The sequence below is a fragment of the Grampus griseus genome, assembly GCF_964374135.1.
Source record: "Grampus griseus genome assembly, chromosome: 3".
In the NCBI taxonomy this organism is placed as follows: domain Eukaryota; kingdom Metazoa; phylum Chordata; class Mammalia; order Artiodactyla; family Delphinidae; genus Grampus; species Grampus griseus.
Window position 1 is genome coordinate 164,858,432 of NC_139019.1, and position 16,617 is coordinate 164,875,048.

Below are 16,617 nucleotides of genomic sequence, written 5' to 3' on the forward strand. Positions count from 1 at the left end.
CAGAGTGCTGGGGGCTCTTAGAGTCTGGCTTGAGAGGCCTTAGGGAATCGAGCTGCGATTCGGGGGGCATCCTACGGCGCCCTGGGGGCGGGATTGCCCCCCCTTCAGCAGGCCTGATGGGGGAGGGGACGCCGCGGCGTAGGATGCCTCCTCCATCCAGGCCCGGACCCAGCAGGCCTCCCAGGCAAACGCAGGGCCCCAGTCACTGGTGCTGGGCCAGGACAAGGCGGCAAGGAGTCCCCGAGAGCCCCAGGGAAGGGGTGGCGTCGGATCGCGCGCCCTGGGCCTCGACCGCGCCCTGGAGCCGGGCGTCTCGTCCTCAAGCCCGTCGACCTTGCGGCAAGCGGGGAGGGGAGAGGAGGGGGCGCGCCCGGCGGCCCCGCGGGCCCGCCGCCACCGCCGCCGCGTCCCTTTGTTTCTCGGCGCTTCTTCGCGGGCCGTAGCCTCGCGCGGGCGCCTCAGGCTGCGGGGAGGGGGAGGGGAGAGGAGGGCTCGTAGGGGGTGCTCCGCCGCTCCTGGGCCCCCGCCTCCGGGGGATGGGGTAAGGGGCTCAGACAGGCCCCTTAGGCCAGGTTCAGGCGTCCCACCCCGCCAGAGCTCTGGGCCGCGGGATGACCTTGAGCGCGCCCGCCCGCCCGCACCACTCGCCCCGCGCTCGGGGCTTTCAGCAGCCACAGAGCTGGTCAGCTCCCGAGCGCCCGGCCACGCCCGGCCACGCCCTTACTAACCACGCCCCTGCCCCGCCCATCTAAGCCCCGCCCCAGGGGCCCCAGGGGCCCTGCCTCTTCCGAGCCCTCGGATTTCCACTGGCAGCCCGGGCGTATCCCGGGGGCGGGGCTGGCCAATTCTAGACCCACCCCAGCTCCACCCCCGCCCCCGCCGCGCGACTCTGCTCCCCGCGCTGCCGAGCGTCCTTTGTCTGGTCCTGGCGCCGGGGCCTCCTTCTTCCGCTCTTTCTGTCTCTCGGGTCTCTGTGTGTGTGTCTCTGTACACTGTGTCTCTTCCTGGATCTCTTTTTCGAGTAGTAACGAGCACAGTGGGTGGGGGGATGCTCAGCACTCCCTCCACGCCTGGGCCTCTCCCATACTAGACCCTGGGACCCACCCACCTGGCTCTGAGAAAGGCCTGAGAGAGACCACCCTTTTCTGCTGTGTGACCTCAAGGCAACTCCTTCCCCTCTCTGTGCCTCACGCTGCTCACCCTGATCTAGGAACGTGAGCGAGGCCTTCTGAGGACCCTCAGCACCCCCACAGCAGTCCAGCATACATTGCTCCGATCTGTGCCCTCATTTGAGAAAGGGAAGCTGATGCACAAAGGGGAGAGGGTGTGGTCAGAGGTCACACAAGGGCCTTGAAGCCCTTGGAGTCCTGGTCACTCCAATGGAGAGTACTCAGGCAGAGACCCATCATGGGGACAGGCTGGGAGGAAGTGAGGGGATGAGTTGAGACAGTGAGGGCCCTCCCTGCATGGAGGGAGAAGGGCCCAGAAGTAGGAGGCTCACTTAGCACCACGTGGTGGCCCAGCCTTACCATGCATAGCCACTCAATGCCCTATTGTTGCCAGTACCCAGGCATCTGTCACTGTGACTAGGGCCAGGGGGCACAGCTGGGGGCCAAGGGGGTCTGACACAGCAAGTAACCTCAGGTGTGTTCATTGCAAAATCCATATGTCAGATGTTTGTATAATAGTGCAAAAGAGTTGGAGAAAGGGTGAGAGAGAGAGGGAGGGGGAGAAAGAGAAGCGTTCAGAGGGGAGAGATGGACAGAGAGGAGAGATGGGGACAGAGCAGAAGAGAGAGAAACTGACGGGAAAAGAGGGAAAGAGAAACAGAAAGAGGGAGAGACCCAGAGGAAGAGCTGGAGAGAGTGGGAGGGGAGGTTCCCTTGCTCCATCTTTGATCTGCCTTCCTCCCCTCTGACTTCACCTCTCTACCCCTGTTCTGGGGCAGCCCTCGAAGGTCCCTGTGATCCCTGTGTCATCCCAGGCCACGCATTTACTGTGGGCTGAGGCAGGGCGGGTGTGGCCTCCACCAATCCGATCCCCATTAGCAGCTCAGCCGGCTCAGCCTCGGAGGAAATGCGACACTGATCCCTCTAAGCTCTGGCACAGATGGGAGGGAGATGGGGTGGTGGTGAGATTAGTGGGCTGGGCCTCAAGATCCTGAGTGGGAACCCCCCAGTCACCTCTTAACCCCCCCCAAGTTGAGGACAGCATTTCCGGGGGTGGAGGACCAGTAACCCTGTATGTAGGCTCTAGGGTCATCAGATCAAGGGGTCAAACCCTAACACCATCGCTACTACTTCCCTCTGTCATCCTGGGCAAGTCACAGGTCCCATTTACCCTCAATTTCTCCATCTGAGAAATGGAGATGATCTCCAGCTTTCAGGGTGGTTGTGGAAAGGCAATGAAAACAGCACAGGCTCAGGGCCTGGCACATAGTAGGGCTTCCAAAGCTGGGATCTGATGTGTCCTGAAACAGTGGTTTATGTACTGCTGATTGCTTTGGGGGCTCCCATAATAGACATTATCAACAAATCACAGAATTCTAGCTCGCTGAGCCCAGACGGGAATTCAGACTCCATCTCCCCATACACGGGGGACCTCTGTGCCATATCTTTAGTAGTGGGACAGAGACCTAGAGAGGCAACATGAGCGTCAGAGGATATACAGGAGGGTGGAGCCAGCAGCTGGCATATGGTGGCACCTAGTAAATATTTGTTGAGTTGAATGAGCAGACTCGGCCAACAAAGTGGGTTTATTTTTGTTTGTTTGTTTATTCTTTTTGGTTTGTTTATTTTTAAATTTATTTATTTATTTATTTTTGACTGCGCTGGGTCTCCATTGCTGTGCGCGGGCTTTCTCTAGCTGCAGCGAGCAGGGGCTGCTCTTCGTTGCGGTGCGCGGGCTTCTCATTGCGGTGGCTTCTCTTGTTGCAGAGCACGGGCTCTAGGTGCACGGGCTTCAGTAGTGTGGCTCACGGGCTTCGTTGCTCCGCGGCATGAGGGATCTTCCTGGACCAGGGCTCGAACCCATGTCCCCTGCATTGGCAGGCGGATTCTTAACCACCGCGCCACCAGGGAAGCCCCCAAAGTGGGTTTAAATGTAGTGTTGCCTGGGGCTTGGCAAAGAGTGGGTGCTCAGCTTTGCTTTGCTTTGTTTTGTTTTTTTTAAATCAGCCTTTTCATTGAGAGTGGGCTCTAGAGTCTGAACCCTGAATTGGAATTCTTGGTCCACTTTTTACATGCTACCCAAACTTGTGCAAATCCCTCCTCCTTCAATGAGACTCAGTTTTCTCATCTGTTAAATAAGAGTAGAGTCCCATAACATTCAATTTGGGGAAAATTGCCTGGAAATTTTCACATAAAGAATTTTGGCTGGCCCATAGCAGGTCCTCAATACGTGGCCATGTTGTTCGTAAAGTATTAATGTTACAAGACCAGGATGCAGATGTGTGGAAGGTACATTACTGCTATATTTCAGGCGCCTGTGGCAGACATTGCTAATCAACCCAGTTTGTGTTCCTGGTGAGCCTGGATGTGGCTTCAGAATAATCCTCCAGGGAATTCCCCCCCCCCGCCCCCGCCCCCGCGATGGTCCAGAGGTTAGGATTCCGCACTCTCACTGCTGAGGGCCTGGGTTCAATCCCTGGTCTGGGAACTAAGATCCCATAAGCCACATGGTGTGGCCAAAAATGGAAGAAAAAAAGAAGAAGAAGAAGAAGAATCCTCCAGGCAGCTCCCCCAGACAGCCACTCCCAGCCAAATGGTGCTGCAGGGGAGTTGACCCTCTGTACTATCCTTTAAATAAGAATAAATGACAAGGAAACAGAAGCCCAAAGAAGAGCTAAGATTGTCGCTGAAGACATACAGCTATGTGGTGGCAGAGCTGCCCCCAGTGTATTGGCCAGTCATTAAAAACGGCTCTGAAGTCCAACATATCCAGGTTTGAAATCAGTTTCCCCATTTATATCACCCAACGTCTCTGCGTTATTTCCCTGGTACCTGACACGGTAGGTGTCAATGGACCAGGATGATTATTAACAGCAGCATTATGAGGCAGGGCTTGTCTTGTGGACAAGACAAGCCCACTTCCACTTCTCATGACTGCCTGTGTCAGACATAGCTAACTGATCCCAGAATGCCTTCCAGCTGCACCCACAATTGGCTTTAGATGGGTCTCTGGTCACTATGCTGGTGATTTGGAGTTTTCAACAAAGTGGAGCAGAGGTCGTAGCATAAAGACTGTTAAGTAGCATACCTGAGGACACGCAGCTGGGAAGTGTTAGAGCCAGCACTAGTCTTGGTTGGCAGTGGAAGTTGGAAATAAGATGCCCAATCAGAAAAGCTCATGCGCAAATCCCTGTTTCACCGTTTATGGGCGGCATGATCTTTGGTAATTTTTCAAACCTCTCTGAACCTCACTTTCCTCATCTGTTGTCTTACTCAGCTCAGGCTGACTAAAATACCATAAACTGGGTAGCTTAAACAACAGACACGTATTTCTCATAGCTCTGGAGGCTGAGAAGTCCAAGATCAAGGTGTGGGCTGATTCGGCTCCTGGTGAGGGCCGGCTTCCTGGTTTGTAGACAGCTGTGTTATCACTGTCTTCATATGGTGGAGAGAGAGAGAGATCATCTCTCTCCCGTCCCTTTTTATAAGGCTCCACCCTCATGACCTAATAACCTTCCAAAGGCCCCACCTCCAAATACCACTGCACTGGAGAGCAGGGTTTCAAGATATGAATTTGGAGGGGCACAAGCATTTAGTCCATAGCATCTCCTAAGCAGGGGTAATAAAACCCTCCTCCTTTCAGAGTGGTGAAAAAGAAAAGAAACATTCCCTGTAGAGGGCCTTGCACTGTGCCTGGCACATAGTATGCGCAATATTTGGGAACAATTATGGTATTGAATTTTGGGGCAGGGATGGCTGAGATGATGTGTACCTGCTGGCTCTTTCTAATTCTGTGGCCACAACAGATATTGCTCATCAATCACAGTCATCTTTACTGCTGAAACTGAATATAGCTTTAAATCCTTCTTAATTCATCCGTCTAGGAAGACTCTACCGATCTATTTGGGTTTCTAGGTAAGGGCAACCTATTCACCAACTGTGACATAGGAGAAGACCTAAGGAAATGCTCGCTACTTTCCCTTCCCATGCCCATGACAGACAATACCAATCAATCCCAGCCCTCTTTCGTTCTGAGCCCAGACATGGCTTTATAATTCTTCTCTACGTGGCCCTTAAGATAGCCATTACTAATTGTTTTGAATTTTCAGCAAAGTGAACCAGAGGCCCCAGGAGGATAAGGAGCATATCCAAGGACACACAGCGAAGAGTCATCAGAGCTGGTACCTGCCTGGTTGACTGTCATAGAGAATGGTAGAGTGGTCTTCAGGTCTAGACAGGTCTGCATTTGCATTCCAGTGCCACCACTGATATGCTGTGTGACTTCAACAAGTTCCTTAACATCTCGGAGCCCCAAATTCCTTATTTGTCATAGCATAATAAACTTCTACCTGAGCCTCTGTGTGAATTAAATTTTTAAAAAGCATATCTTCCTGAATATAGAGGTTAAAAATCCTAAACAAAGAACCATAAAAAAGTTGGCAAATCAAACAATGTATATAAACAAAACTGCAACATAACCAAGTTTAGTGTAGCTTAGAAAAGTTGACTTAATATTGGAAAATCAATTAATGTAATTTATTACATGAACATATTAAAGCAGGCTTCTCCGGTGGTGCGGTGGTTAAGAATCCGCCTGTCAGTGCAAGGGACACAGGTTTGATCCCTGATCCAGGAAGATCCCACATGCTGCGGAGCAACTAAGCCCATGCACCACAACTACTGAGCCTGCGCTCTAGAGTCCTCAAGCCACAACTACTGAGCCGGCATGCTGCAACTACTGAAGCCGCGTGCCTAGAGCCTGTGCTCCACAACAAGAGAAGCCACCACAATAAGAAGCCCGCGCACCGCAATGAAGAGTAGCCCCTGCTCGCCACAACTAGAGAAAGCCGCACACAGCAACGAAGACCCAATGCAGCCATAAATAAATTAATTAATTTTAAAAAATAAAAATAAAAAGCCCTCTTCCCTATCTGTTAAAAAAAATATTGAAGCAAAAAATCATCTCAATAGATGCAGAAAAAGATATTCAATAAAATTCAATATCCATTCCTTAAAAAAAATCTTGTTAAGATACTAGGAATAAAATTAAACATTCTTAACTTGATAAAGGCCATCTGCCAAAAAACCTATAGTAAAGATCATATTTAGCTGTGAAATGTTTAAAACATTTCCTTTAATGTCAAGAATAAAGAAGCCAATGTCACAATGTAGCCCCTGCAACAAGACAAGAAAAATAAATAACAGGTATAGATTGGAGATAAAGAAACAAAACTGTCATTATATTTGCAGGTGTTATTATGATATACATAAAAAACCCAAAATGGCTCAGTGGAAAACCTGTGGGGGTAAATTATGCATGAAGCAAAAGAAATATTAACACATTTGGGATAGGAATTACATTTGGTGGGAAGAGCAAATTACATGGTCAGGTTTGGGATTATGAGGGCTTCAAAGCTAATAAAACTGTTGTAATTCTTATTCTGAATACAAAGTATTCATTTCATTATTCTAAAAATGCAGACTGGCTGTGGACAAACAGGCAAGCATACGTGCAAATGGGCATACATGGCATTAATATATGGACTTTTTCAGAATAAAATCACCTGTAAAGTATTTTGCCCAGTGCTCAAGAAGTGGAAGGGACTATAAGAATAATACCTTATCCCCTCTGTATGTTCAAGCCTATGCAGACCTGATTGATCTGTCACCACCAAGCCCCTCCTCACTCCCACTGGTCCCTGGTGTGGGAACTGGGCCGTGAGTGGGTGCGGCCTGTTGTCTCCAGCAGATACTCGGGGCCATGGAGTCTCAGGTGGCGGGGGGCCCGGCTGGCCCGGCCCTGCCCAACGGGCCACTCCTTGGTACAAACGGAGCCAGTGATGACAGCAAGACCAACCTCATCGTCAACTACCTGCCCCAGAACATGACCCAGGATGAGTTCAAGAGTCTCTTCGGCAGCATTGGTGACATTGAGTCCTGCAAGTTGGTTCGGGACAAGATCACAGGTGTGGCTGCTGGCAGGTGGGGGGTGGGGATAGGGGACAGAGGTGGTAGGAGTACAGGAGTACAGGTGTGGTGTAGAGACAGGTGTGACCCCAGGTGGGAGGTGATGGGAGCAGGTGGGACCCTGGGGGGTCTGAGCTGTCCTCAGGATATGGTAGTACTCTGGGGGTAACAAATAAGGGTGGAATCTTGGTTCTCATAACCTTGAGGGGGGTGGTCAGTCTCTCAGGCCGGGGTCTGGGAGGACACTGGCAGGTCCAGGGAGGTCATTGTCCTGGTCCTGCCTGCAGGGCAGAGCCTCGGCTACGGGTTTGTGAACTACTCTGACCCCAACGATGCAGACAAAGCCATCAACACCCTCAACGGCCTCAAACTGCAGACGAAGACCATCAAGGTCAGCGCCCTCGTTCCCCACTGCCACCCATTCCTGTGACTTCCCATCTTGGCTCTGCCCGTTTCCTCTTTATTACCGCCCACCTGGACTGACCCTTTCATGGCCACCCAGCCCCCCACGACCATACCCTCCCCATACATCCATTCCCCCCACTGCTGCCCATCCTCCCCCATGGCTCATCCCCTAAGGGGTTCAAATCAATCCCCAAAGGCTTTCTGGCTGGGGCCCCGGGGCCAATGGCTCTGCCTCTCTGAACCTCAGTTTCCTCTCTTGTCAATGGGGAGATGATCAGCCCCACATTCTCCGGCAACTCAAGGAGTCAGCCAGGCCCTGGAGGTACCCACCCCCTCAGCAGTAGGAGAGAGTGACCAGGGTCTGGTGGGCAGCCCTCTCCTTGCCTTTGTCATGGAAATGGGGGAGAGGTGGGGGCCCATCTGCCATCTGGAGCCTAACTAGGGTCTGGGAGGGTGGGATTAGGGGTGGGCCCTTCCCCCACCTTTGTACAATGCCCCTCGCCCCATGACCTCCCCTCTCAGCAGCTGCAGCTGGGACCCTGCAAGCCCAGGTTCCCGGGAGGCCGTGGGGGTTGCAGGGAATCACCATGGAAACCCCCTCTCTAGGTTTGCCTGTGGGTGTCTGGGCTCCGCCCCACAAATCTGCTCCTGAACCCTGGGGGAGGCTGGGCTGGGGAGGATGCCCATCTGGCCCCCAGTTCGCCATGGGAACAGAGGTGCCGGAATCTCTTCCTCTCCCTGGTGTGGAGGCTGACGAGGGCCTGATGGGTCCCTCCATGGCCAAGTAGACCCAGAAGCCCCCAGGTTGTGAGAGTGGACCCTAGTGATGAACTGTATGACCCAGAGGGCCACTGTGTGCGTGTGATGTGGTGCATATGTTGGGGGGGGGGGACCCTGAGCTATAAGACATGGTGTTTGTGGGACCCTGTGGCTATGGGACCCCCTGGCTATGTGAGTGGCTGTTATCATGTGGGTCTGGCTGTTATAGACGAGGGTGTGTCACCTTGTGTCTGTGAGACGTGGTGTTTATTTGACAGGTGCTTTGTGATGCACTGCAACTCCAGCTGTGACCTGGTGGGGCTGCGTGGGTGTGTCTGGCTGTGACAGGGTGTTTGTGTGTTACGGTGAAGTTGTGTGGGTGTGTCTACTTGTGCCCCATTCAGGATGGAACGTGTGTGACATTGAGGGCTTGTGTGGTGGTGTGACAGGTGTGTGGTTCTGCGACGCTTACTGCAATTATCCCAGACCCCCAGAGTCACCATGAATGTGGCGGTGGCCTTGTGTCACCCTCCTGCTGGTGTAGTCACCATAGCTGTGCAGTGAATACCAGAGCGTGGCCCTCTGTGTGGGTGTATGTGCATGCATGTGCATCTGCCTGGGTGGCTGTGGTGTGTGGTTGGTCCTGACTAGGTGTTCCAGCAGATTCTGCCCACAATAGTTCCAGCCATTCATCGTGTGCCAGGCCCCGTCCTAGTGAGGGGGTGTGGGAGGAGCCCATACCACGTGAGGGACCTGGGTCAGCCCATGTCATGAAAGGATGGGAAAGGTCCCTGAACACTTACTCTGTGCCTCAGATGACCCCTGACCCCAAAACCCACCCAGGAGCTGAGACTCCCCTCCCCTCTCCCCCAGCTCCAATCCATCAACAAGTCCTCACCCCTCAAAACTCACAGGCCCACGGGGTAGGGGAGAGTGGAAACCATCAAATACATGGCCATGAGTTTTAATTATTATTACAGAAATAATAGCAGCTGTGGTGTTTGTCTTTTTTCTGGAGGATCCCAGGTGTGCACAATTGCATCAGTCAGAATCCCCCTGCCCCCACCCCATGAACACCCTCACCCCCATCCGCCCTTGGCCTAATTTATTCATTTTGTTCGTTTTTTAATTAGCTATTTCTAATGAAGTAATATGCCCTCACAACTCACCACCCCAAACAAAAGCCAGACCCTTTACAATGACCCCCATCTACCCAGAGGTTAATTTAGAAGAAACAGAAAATAGACATCAGCAGAAATAAGGGGGAACGGAGCTTATCCCACCTCGCCTCCCCCACCAGCTCTAGGTCACCCTGCTAGCGTTTAGGGGTGGGCCCTCCAGACCACGTTTCCAGGACATTGATAAACACACAATGAGATGGGGTCACACAATACTCGCTGCTCTGTAAATGGACTTTTCTTTCCCCCACTTTACAATACTCACCACTGTTTCGGGGAAATAAATATACACGTCCACCATTTTTTAAACAGCTGCAGAGAGTTTCATTGTTGGGCTGGACCATAATTAATGACATGAATCGAAGGATCATACTAAAACGTGTCTACTTCACAGCTGAGAGAAGGGCTTTGACAGAGTAACAGGGATAAGGGTGGAGGACCAAATTCAGATGGGAAAGGACAGGAAGGATATTTCAACTGAGACCTGGAGAAGAAAAATAAGGAAGAGAGTTGCAAGCACAGCGGACAGCAAGTGCAAAGGCCCTGAGGGTGAAGCACACCTAGTGTGTTTGGGGAATGTGGAAGAGGCCCATGTGCCTGGAATAGAGATGTGGAGGGGGACAGAGGGTAGGGGGGTGATGGGGCAGGTCGTGAAGGGCCTGGTGGCCCTGAGAAGCACTTTAACTCAGGAAGGTGGGAGCCACGGAGGGTTCTAAACAGAGGAGGGATGTGACCTGGCTGAGACGCTCACAGGTGCCCCCTGGCTGCTGTGGGGGGAACAGCCTGTGGGGGGGCGAGGGTGGAGCAGGGAACCAGGGCAGAGACTGCTGCACTGGTCAGGGTGAGCAATGGTAGGGCAGTGGAAATGGGGAGAAGTGTGTGAATTCTATCCAGATAATGAGGAAGGTGGAGCTGACAGGATGGATGGTGGTTGGATGCGGGTGTGACAGACAGGCATTGAGGACAACCCGAGGCTGGGGACCTGAGAAGCCAGGAGGACAGAACTGTCATTACTGAGTTAGGGCAAGTCAGGGGTGCTGAGTGTGATCCCCCATGAGGCCTCCTCGTGGGGTACCTGAAGGCAGGTGTCACGCAGGTGTGCAGCTCAGAGGCCAGGCGCATGCTGGGCTCGGACATTTGGGAGTCGTCGGGGTTGAGCTGGGCGCTAAAGATCTGAGGGGCCCACTGTAGTCGGGAAGAGAAGGGGCCAGCCAGCATCCCAGGTTCACTTTCCAAGGGAGTGGGACGTGTCAATGTTGATGGAATATCCAGCCTGAGAACATGAGCTAGAGATGTGAGGGTCCCTGAGGCCCCCAGGGAGACATGTGACCCCAAGGGCGCAGCTCCTTTGACCTCCTCGGATGACAGGTCCCTCTCACCGCTCTACGCGGGCAGGGCCACGCTGTCTTGGTCACAGCCACATCCCCTCCCCCAAGCCCTGGTTGACCCCACCCACCACCCATGGTGACTACTTGCGGTATTTGTTGAATAAACGGATGAGGGATTTCTGTTGCTCAGTGGCGGTTTGAATGTGGCCTCTCCCTCCCCATTTGAAATGGGTCTTGCCCTCACCCCTGTCCGCCTGACACCCTCCCCCAGGTGTCCTATGCCAGACCCAGCTCCGCCTCCATCCGGGATGCGAACCTGTACGTCAGCGGGCTCCCTAAGACCATGAGCCAGAAAGAGATGGAGCAGCTCTTCTCCCAGTACGGCCGCATCATCACTTCTCGCATCCTGGTGGACCAGGTCACAGGTCAGGCTGCCGGGGAGAGTGCACCTGGCGGGGGGGTGGGAGGGAGGGGTGGGAGGGTGGGGGGCACTGGGCTAAGGCACCCAGGTGGGACCAGAGTGGAGAAACCGGAAATAGCAGCGAGGAGGGGGGCGGGGTCACGCAGGAGGGGGCGGGTCCCCAGGAGGGGGCGGGACCCATGACGCCCTCGCGCCCCGGCAGGTGTCTCTCGGGGTGTGGGATTCATCCGCTTTGACAAGAGGATTGAAGCCGAGGAGGCTATCAAAGGACTGAACGGGCAGAAGCCGCTAGGTGCGGCCGAGCCCATCACGGTCAAGTTTGCCAACAATCCGAGTCAGAAGACCGGGCAGGCCCTGCTCACTCACCTCTACCAGTCCTCCGCCAGGCGCTACGCAGGCCCCCTGCACCATCAGACACAGCGCTTCCGGTGAGCCCCCTGCCGCTCCCTGCCCCCCAGACGTCCCAGACCCCCAGGGCCGGATGCCCTAGGCTTGCAGGTGCCCTCGCCGAACCCCATTCCTGCAGGGCGGAGAGAAACCAGGGCAAAAGGGGAAACGTGGGGGTCTGTCAGGTGCTGAGGCCAGACCCTTGTATACAGCAGGCGCTCAATGTGTGCAGGCCACTAAGGGTGGCATTATTGGCGTCAGTAGTTTTAGAATCACCTGACCAGGCCCAGCTCTGACTGCCAACCCACCCCCTCCCCCACCCCGCCAAGGGCACGTGGCTTCAGCTCCCTGCTGGCCAGGCACCCTTACTTTTTCTGCGTAGCGACCCCGTGAGGACAGAACTTGTCCTCATTTTACGGACGGGGACCCTGAGGCTCAGAGAGGCGTTGTCACTTGCCTGGCCCAGGCACTTTGGAGAAGAGACTTCCCTTCTCGGGACCCAAGCCCCGGACGGATTGGGGGGTGGGGGGCAGGCGAGCAGGGCTGGGCGGCCAGGAGGGGGAGGACGAGGACGCCAGTGCAGGCTGGGCAGCAGCAGGGCAGGCAAGAGGCGGTGCCCGAGTGACCACGGTTCCGTGCCAGGCGGTGTCCAGCCTGGCGGGGAGCAGGCAGGCGGGGGCAGGGCTGGCACTGCTGGATGGCTGGGTGGGGGCGGGGAGGGCAGGCTGGCTGCCCGGTGTCACAGCCGGGGGTGTGCCCAGAAGCCACCAGTGACCACCCCTTCTGCCTCCACAGGCTGGACAATTTGCTCAACATGGCCTACGGAGTCAAGAGGTAACAGTGCCCCCGCCCCACTGCCCCCAGCCCCTCGCCGTCCCTCCTTGGACCCTTTTGCCCTTATGGCCCCCATCCCCCACCTCATCCCCCAGGACCACCCCTGTCTGGGCATAGTGTGGCCATTAAGAGATCTGGAGGTCCTTGAGCCTAGTAAATGCCTAGAAATTGCTACTACAGAATCTGGATCTGGGGGGCCTGTCTGTGGCCTCCTCCACCCCATTGAAAGGCAGGCAGTGTTACCCGGGTCACAGCTGTGCCCCCACTGGCCACTGTTGATCATCTATGCTGAGGGTCACAGAATGCCCCCTTCTGCCTCATAGCTGGGGGTGGACCTTGAGGCCCCCCACCCACTCCATTGTCCACATCCCTGATCCTCTGAAGGTCCCCATGTTTATAGCATCAAGAGCTATTGAGCACATGCTGAGGGCCAGGAGCTTGGCTCTGAGCTGGGGACCCAGCGTGGCCTGGCCAGACTTGGCCCCTGGTGGAGCTGGAATGGTACTGAGCACGGTGCTTGGCACGGAGTGCAGGCTCACTCAGTTTAAAAGGCAGTGTCTCTTATGATTATGGTTACTGTTATTACTTATTTCAGTCCACTGGGGAAGGAGACAGATGAACCGTGATCTGGGCTGTGAAGGGGGCAGGAGACGGGGTGATAAGGATCCAGTGGAGACATCGCTCAGGAGACAGGGCCAGAGCAGAACTGGAGTTCCTGGCGGCAAGAGCGGCTTGTGCAAAGGCCAGGAGGAGGGAGTGAGCCCAGTGACCAAAGGAATGGCTCGGGAAGGCAGAGAGCCAATGCCCCTTCACTCATTCGTTCACTCCACAGACCCCACCCCCACCCCCCGACGGCCTACTGGTGCTGGGAGCTGTTCTGGGCCGGGACACCGAGGGAATAGAACCTTGCAGGGAAGATGGAGCTAAGGATAAATACATGATTTAAATAGAAAAGGGCCTGGGGACTTCCCGGGTGGTCCAATGGTTAGGGCTCTGAGCTTCCACTACAGGGGGCACGGGTTCGATCCCTGGTCAGGGAATTAAGATCCCACATGCCGCGTGGTGAGGCCAAAAAATACATACATACATACATAGGAAAAGGCCAGAGAGGGCCAGAGGGAGGAGGTGGCCACTATATGAGTCAAAGGAGGCCACCCCGGGGAAGTGACAGCTGAGCTGAGACCTGAGTAACGAGAGGGGGCGCTTAAAGGCCTCGCTCGCACCCTGGTTCCAGCGCTGCCCTTCCGGGTGGGCCTCCACCTGGCAGGATGGCCAGTGGGGCAAAAGGGGCAGCATCGCCACGGGCGGGATCAGGGTGGTGCCCGAGTGGGGGTGAGGGCAGGAGTTGGGTGGGAAGAGGCGTCAAGGGAAGGGTGGTGGCCAGTTGTGGGGAGGGGGTCAGTGTCAAGAGGGCTGAGGACCAGGTAGGGTCCAAGGTCAGGGAGTGTCGGGGTGATAGGGGCTCAGGGCAGGATCGCAGGTGAGGACCTAACGTTTAGGGAGGGTCAGAGGTCAGGACAGGGCTCCAGGTAGGATGGAGATCGGGGGCTGGTGTATCAGAGTGGCTCAGAGTCTGGGGCTTAAGGCGGGGTCACAGATGGAGGTCACGGGGCCAAGGCAGGGGTCACATAGTCCCGAGGTCTCCGCACGGTCAGGGGTCATGACAGGGTCAGGGGGCATGCCGGGGGTAAGGGCAGAGCCCGCGTGACCCCCAAAGTAGTCCCCTGTCGCTCATCGCCAGGTTCTCACCCATCGCCATCGACGGCATGAGCGGCCTCGCGGGCGTGGGCCTGTCGGGGGGCGCGGCGGGCGCTGGCTGGTGCATCTTCGTGTACAACCTGTCTCCGGAGGCGGATGAGAGTGTGCTGTGGCAGCTGTTCGGGCCCTTCGGGGCAGTCACCAATGTCAAGGTCATCCGCGACTTTACCACCAACAAGTGCAAGGGCTTCGGCTTCGTCACCATGACCAACTATGACGAGGCGGCCATGGCCATCGCCAGCCTCAACGGCTACCGCCTGGGCGAGCGCGTGCTGCAGGTGTCCTTCAAGACCAGCAAACAGCACAAGGCCTGAGCCACCGCCGCCCTCCCCACCCTTCCCGGGCAGCAGAGACAGAGAGAGAGAGAGAGAAAGAGAGAGAGATTGAGAGAGAGAGAGAGACAGGGGCCCGAGAGAGACAGCGCAGGCAGACCACGGACGGCACGAGGGCCCCGTGTCCCTGCAGAAGCCACAGGGTGAGCACTCGGTGGGAGGGTCTGCAGGGAATGGGAGGGCTCCTGGGTGTCCCCCACCCCGTCCTCCTGCCCCTCCCCCCCAGGCTGGGCTGTTCACTCTCTCGTCTTGGTTTTGTTCATGGTGAAGGTTTTTGTTTCCTTTTTCGGCTAAAGTGAAAGCAGAGACGTGCCCCCAGCACACCCTCAACCACCCTCCGTGGATGGCTTGGGGGAGGGGTGCTGGGGGTGCCCTCCCAGGCCCCCTTGCCCAGGCCTCCCCAACACCTAGGTGAGCCTGAGAGGGGGGAGCAGGTTTAAAAATCCCCAAAAAAGCGAAACGTGAGAGGGGTGTGGGCATCCCTGGCCCAGAGCCCCTTGGTGGAATGTGAGGGGCAGGGGGAGGGGCTGGAAACAGAAACACAATGAAAAAAAGGGGGGGTGGGAGGGGAAGAAAAACTCTATTTTTGTAAAAAGGGAAAAAAGACCTCGTGGAGAATTTTTACTGGGGATTCTTGAACTTGAAAAAAAAAAAACACAAAAAAAGACAAAAAAAAAAAAGAAAATATTTTGGCAGGTTATGTTTACCAACTGGGGCAGGGACACAGGGAGCAGGGCTTAGGAGCTGAGGGTCCATGGGGCCACACAGAGAAACACAGCCACGTGAAGACACACAGGGACACACACACACACCCCCCACAGGGATACACAGCAGCACAGACGGACCCAGAGACATGCCTCAGGAACTCCCTGGCCCAATTCAGACACGTAGACAAACACACGTATAAACAACAGAAGACTGAAGTATGGGGCTGTGTAAATGTGGCCATGGTGGACGTGGGCAGATGCGGCCACGGGCAGATGTGGACACTGGTGAATGTGGCCGGGGACAAATGTGGACACGTGGACATGGGAACATTTCCACACGTGCCTGTGGCCACATGGAAGTGGAGACAGTTACATTTGGACACACAAATCTAGACACCCAGTCATGGAGAAACACAGTCACAATACCCAGAGACACACAGACATGCCCACAGCATCCCTCAGGCCCAGGCGAGAGGTCACAGCCCAGTCCATAGCCCACTTCCTCCAGCGAGGCCGGCCCACCCCTCCTCCTGGCACTCAGCCCCACTCGCCCCTGCCCCAGGTTCTCTGCAGAGCTCTCTCCTGGCTCCTCAATGGTCCCTGCCGCCCACGAACACAGGCGTGAACACACAGCGTCCATGCATCCAGACACACGATACCTCGTTGTCCTTTTGGCATCATGGTGGGCTGGAGGCAGCCCACCCAACGCTTGAGGCCAAAGGACCCCCATCCCTGGGGCTGAGCCTCCCTGGGCCGAGGCCCTGGCCCACGAGGCCGAGGGGGAGGCCAGGCCCTGAGCCTCTCCACTCCAGAGCCTCCTCAGCAGCAAGTGCCCCGACACTCCCCTCCAGGCCCAGGGTGGATGGGCCCAGGGGCCCAGCCCCACATTCCCTTTCCGTCCACTTGTCACCCCCTTTCAGTTTGTTGGGTTTTTCCGTCTTTCCAGATCAGTGAGGGCAGTGGACGCAGCCCCTATCCCGAGCCCCGGCCTTGGCTTCTGTCTGGACTTTCCATCCCCCTAGTTTTCACTCTTTGTAAAAAACAAACAAACAAAAATCCAGTAGAAGCCAAAAGCCGGAGCCCCCTGGGAGCCCTTGAAGCCCCCACCCCCCGCAGAGGGCCCAGTCAGAACTGAGAATGGCAAACCCCGATTTTAGCCTCAGTGCCCTTTCTGTGGTGTCCCTGCATTTGGTGTCTGGCCATGGCCCCATCTGACTGCCCAGCTCTCTCTCCCCCACCCCTCCCGGTGTTGTTATTAAACGTCTGTGGAGCTTCTGCTGCAAGGAACAAAAAGAAAAAAAAAAATCAAAAAAGCGACAAAAAAACACAAACAGAAGAGAAAAAAAGCGACAAAAAAAAGGAAGAGAAAACA

General features: G+C 55.5%; 1 protein-coding gene across 1 annotated transcript; it reads left to right on the top strand.

The window, feature by feature from the left end:
• Positions 1-6,930: 6,930 nt before the first annotated feature.
• Positions 6,931-15,036, top strand: ELAVL3 (ELAV like RNA binding protein 3; the record flags this gene model as incomplete). The annotated part of the gene is made up of 6 exons (XM_082651723.1): positions 6,931-7,135; positions 7,424-7,527; positions 11,078-11,231; positions 11,430-11,655; positions 12,410-12,448; positions 14,169-15,036. The coding sequence occupies 6 exons, from the start codon at positions 6,931-6,933 to the stop codon at positions 14,518-14,520; spliced, it is 1,080 nt and encodes a 359-aa protein (XP_082507849.1). The 3' UTR covers positions 14,521-15,036.
• Positions 15,037-16,617: the final 1,581 nt, after the last annotated feature.